Consider the following 4,792-nt stretch of genomic DNA (forward strand, 5'->3'; position numbering starts at 1 on the left):
GTCCACACGAACGGCCTACCTCAAAGATCCTAAAATCTAGTTTGTGTTCAAGTAAGTGAGGAAGAAAACATATCAGAAGATAAGTTAAATGGTAGAAGAAGAAAACTGGATTAAGCTGGCATCAAGAACATTCACAAATATTCATGGTTGCTAGCACAAATAATTAGCAGAAAAATAGTAGTATTGACTCGCCTTAATTAAGATCTTTTAGTTCCATTTCAGTAAAATACATCCACCGCTTTTCCAGCTATGGGCTCCTTTTCAATTGATAAGAAGGAAAGAAAATTGTGTGGTGAACAAAAGTGCATACAGCAAATTGCAAAAGGAGATATGACAGTAGAGAGAACTGAAACCTGGGAGACAAACATCCAGTAATTTTTCTAAATGATCGAACTCTGGCTAGCTCTAGCTGCTTCTTCCTCAACTGAACCTCCAATGACAATGCCGCTCCACTCCATCATCCCCCTGTCTCTGTTCTGCATAAGAGATGCCTCCATGGGCCTCCTTCCTGGATGCAGGTAGAGAAAAAGACAACGGGCGCCCAAAGAATAACAGGCTGAAAACAAAAACCAATAAGGCAAGCGGGCCCGACAATACAAACAAGGCTGGCTATACAAATCTGGAGACAAATCGCGCGATCAGAAAATCAAGCCCTGATTGAGAACAGTCGACTGTTTTTTAGGAAAAATACCATTTTTTAACGCACACACCAATAATAATTAACCGCTGAACAAAATGATAAAATGTTTATACAAGTGAACTTGACATAACCTAACGGTCCATGATAAGGCAATGCATGACAAAGTGTACAAGCTTAGATTTGCAGGGTGCACTCTACACCATTTACCGAGAATTGATCCGGCCTGAAACTACTGTCCATCCCAGCTTTTAGCAGTTCACTCCACCATATCAGCAGCACCATCAGGCTCCCCGGTCTCAGTGTCGACAGCCCTCCGCTTCCGCGACTGCTGGGACCTGACAAATTCTTCAATGCGCAACTTGAGATCTGTATCTGGTATCAACATGTCTTGAGTCAGCTGGGAGCGGTTGAACGGATCAGTGCTGTCACTGAGCAAATGCCGAACAATAACTGGTCGATCTACTGTGACCCGCGACGATGGTAGTATCACAGGATCATTCATCAGAGTATACTGGATCGGATCAAGAAATTCGTCTGGTATGTCCCCAAGGATAGCCTCGGCATCCATGGCCTCAGCGGCAGCAGCTTTTGCTTTACCTGCAAGTTGCATAAACTCCTGTATGATTTGGGGATCTACCCCAATCTTCCACAAAATATTAGTTGCACTAGCAAACAACTGCTCACTGTATGACCTTCCGTCTTTTGAGATTGCAGCTGGGAAGACAGCTTCCTTATCACCCCTTGCAATGTGGACATAGATGGTAGCAATCTGTTTCAATAGCTGCTTCGGTTTGAACTCATACTTCTCTGGATCTTTTACAGTCAACGATTTCCTCTGGGGACCAGCAAGCTGCAAGAGGAAGTAATTTAACATGCTCGCCACCCTTTCCACCATTTCTGGAAGAAGCAAAGGTGCTGGAATTTGTTCTGACGTGAAAGCAAGCATCCCAACATCCTCATTTGCGAGCTTCATATCAAATCGAGCAATATTCTCTGACTGATGAAACGCGCGCAACCGCTCCTCTCTTTCTTGAGCAGGTCTGCTATCCCATGCAACAGTATTAGCCATTTCAGCCTCTATTTCCTTTAGCTCGAGAATCCTTTTCAAACTCTCATCAAGAAGATAGATGCTATCATTGATAAGAAAGTTCAGAAAATTCAAGTAGACACCCTTTTCCTCTTCTTTAGCCATTTGTCTCCAAGCATTTCGATGACTGGGAACATCCCATAAATACTCAAGAAGCTCAGCAATGTTGTGTCGAATATTAAATTTGTCGAAGAACTGTGTATGGGAGCCAGTGAATTCAATATCCACATAAAGCTTCAGAAGATTCTTGACAAGATAATCGAGACATAGTTGGTGCCCCTCAAATAACGAGGCTGTGGATTTCAAGCCGCTTCTTTGTGGCATCCAGCTTTTCAAAACTTCAACCATCTTTGCTTTCAGGTAAGGATTTTTAATGTAAGAAGAGCTCGCCATGAACATAATGTTGAAATTGAGAAAATTATCCAATGGGAAGCCCTCCAGAGCTTTTGGAATTCTAGAAGTTAGAGCAAGTAAATCCATTGCATCATCAAGAAAATGCTCCGGTATGCAAGAAAATTCCATGGGGCATTCTGATGGCAAAGGCATCTTAAATCCCCCAACTAGGTCTACTGACCACAATATCATTAATCTGTAGAAAGATAGTGCACGCTGAAGAAAAGCACTATCCCTTAGTATCTGAGATTCATAGCAGAACTGTTCCTGGGATAAGGCTGCAACTATCTTCTCCAAGCGTGTTATATCTTGCTCAAGCTGTGGTGAACTTCCTCCTTGATCTCTGATTGCTTTGTTTGCCTCCAAATCATCTTCACACCTTGCAAGTTCCTGAGAGATATGTTTAAGATCTGCCACAGCTTTCATCACTCCCAAATTAAGTACCCTTGCCGTCATGAAAAAACATTCGCAAATAAATGAGAAATTCTCTTTATTTGCCTTTCCACTGGCATTATCTTGGCTCCAGCTCTCTATCCATGATGAGACTTCTTCTGAAGAGGCATTTACAGCAGTCAAGCTCTTGAAATCTACTCTTTTGTTGCAGAAGAGGTACTTGACATCAATCTTGCCCTTCATCGACTCCATTTTATCCAAAAAAGGCTCGCACAGACGGAGCATGACAGCACTGAGATTGACAAACATACCCGAACTTGCGCATTTCAAAGGGTCCACACGCATGCCAGATCTTCCTGCATTTGTGTTTATCACCGCTGCCAGATATTCAAGGACCTTTTCTCGAGTATCTGAATTCTTAAGCAGCACTAGAAGAACATCCCTCAGCCCATCCTGCAAGCTATTCATAACATTTTGTATTGCTGCGAATGATGACAGTAAATCAGCCGGCCGCCGTGTAGATGCATCAGAGAAGCACTGTTGCCCAACATCAGGCTGGCTTGCAAACTCACGGTCGGGAATAGCACTGACATGGAAGAAGGCCCCCAGCAAGCTGCAGATCTCCATGGTTCTTCCTTCCCCAATCAGCATGATTTGATTCTTAGGAATCCACTTGGGGTGCTGTACCAGAGCCTTGGCGCAGTTGGGGATCCCCACCAGCCGCTTCAGCACACGGAGAGGCCGCTGGAAGTCGCCCAGCGCGGATACCTTGTCGACGCTCTGCCTCAGGCGCTCGTACAGCTCGCCCATCACCGGCTCGACGGCGTCATAGTCCGCGTTCCCGAAGAGCTCGTCCAGGAAGGCCCCCGGCGGCGGGGCGCCGGGGGACGGGGCGGAGTCGAGCGGGTCGGCGGCCTCCGCGAGCAGGAAGACGAGCAGCTCGGCGGCGGGGTGGGGCGCGTTGGGGGGCGTCGGGAAGGTATCCGGGTTCCCCGCAACGATGCGCGCGTAGGAGAGGATGAGGCCGCGGACGTGGGCGATGGACGCCCTGAGCCGCGCCTGGAGCGCGGGGTCGCGGATCGTGGAGATCTTGCGGGCCTCGTCCGCGGCGCGGCCGAAGGCGGCGGCGAGGAACGCGAAGGGCGGCGGCGAGGCGTCCGGGAGGGAGAGGCGGTCGATGAGGAGGCGCTCGGCGGCGTCGCGGAGGGCGAGGAGCGGGCGCGACTCGGAGAGGAGCTCGGCGGCGGTGAGCTCGAGGTAGGGCACGGCGGGGTTGGGGGCGGACGGGGCCGCGAGGGAGACGAGCAGGATCTTGCGGAGGATGATGTCCTCGACCTCGTCCGGCGAGCGCTGCGGCCGCGACGGCGCCGGCGCGGACGGGGAGGCCATGGGATCGGATGCGGCGGCGGCGGTTGCGGTTGCGGCTGCGTCGACTTCTGCGGCGGACTCGCTGGGGTTTGGAGGGTTTGTTTTTTTCTTTTGACGGGAGGGGGGCTACGCCGACACGTTAGAAGCGTCCCGAAGGACCCAGATTTTTCCACCAGATAAGCATCGACGCATACTTTACGCCAGGGACCCAAGGGAAAACGAGAAATACAACCAAGTCCCAGCTTTTGCAAGGAGGACCCCAAAACAGAGAAAGAAAAGGCGATCATGTCAAAACCAACTCCGGTGATATTCATGCATTGCATGGACTTTATTCGATTTCAACTACCACCGGAGAGACCTCCTCACAGGAGGAGACTTCGGCTCCTGCTAGCTGGGACTTGACCTGTTGTTAGATATTGATATTGAGGCATCGTAGTAGAGGGTCATGGCCACACCCTTATAGCCCACCAAATCCTTTGCCTCGATGGCGGACTTAACTTCAACGAGGCCTTCTGCCACTACCTCCATGGAGTACCGAACAGCGGCAACCTAGCGGTCGGCAAGGGCGGGAGCGGCGACGACTATGGTGGCGCAAATCTTCTCCTTGGTGGCCTGATGGGCAGCGCCCCAATGGGGAACAAGAAGGGAAGGAGCGGCATGGCGGAGGCGAGGTGAGGGGAGTGTGGCAGATACGGGGGCGCTTGGTGATTCTAAAGCGGAGGGCTCCGTGAGAAATAGAGCGGGAAAGGGAGGGGTCTGGGTTTTTTTGGTTGGGTTCGGCTGTCAATCCCATGTGGTAGATAGTCTGGACTCCACGGCTCCTCCCCTCTATTTGAAGCTGCAATAGAGGATATAAAACAGTCCGGACCCAACTCGGGGAGCCCTTTGGATGGCTCTTTTGCTCCAAAGAA

The 4,792-nt window shown here is 50.0% G+C and overlaps 1 protein-coding gene across 1 annotated transcript; it reads right to left on the reverse strand.

Annotated features, from left to right (window-relative positions):
- Window positions 1–713: 713 nt before the first annotated feature.
- Window positions 714–4,026, reverse strand: LOC123167814 (probable ubiquitin conjugation factor E4). Its single transcript, XM_044585674.1, has one exon. The coding sequence runs from the start codon at window positions 3,900–3,902 to the stop codon at window positions 897–899; it is 3,006 nt and encodes a 1,001-aa protein (XP_044441609.1). The 5' UTR covers window positions 3,903–4,026; the 3' UTR covers window positions 714–896.
- Between the last annotated feature and the right edge of the window lie 766 nt (window positions 4,027–4,792).

The sequence above is a fragment of the Triticum aestivum genome, chromosome 7D (assembly GCF_018294505.1).
Source record: "Triticum aestivum cultivar Chinese Spring chromosome 7D, IWGSC CS RefSeq v2.1, whole genome shotgun sequence".
Lineage (NCBI taxonomy): Eukaryota > Viridiplantae > Streptophyta > Magnoliopsida > Poales > Poaceae > Triticum > Triticum aestivum.

What these genes read in the sequence shown, in the direction of transcription:
- LOC123167814 (XM_044585674.1), bottom strand. Translation starts at nt 3,902, where the DNA reads ATGGCCTCCCCGTCCGCGCCGGCGCCGTCGCGGCCGCAGCGCTCGCCG.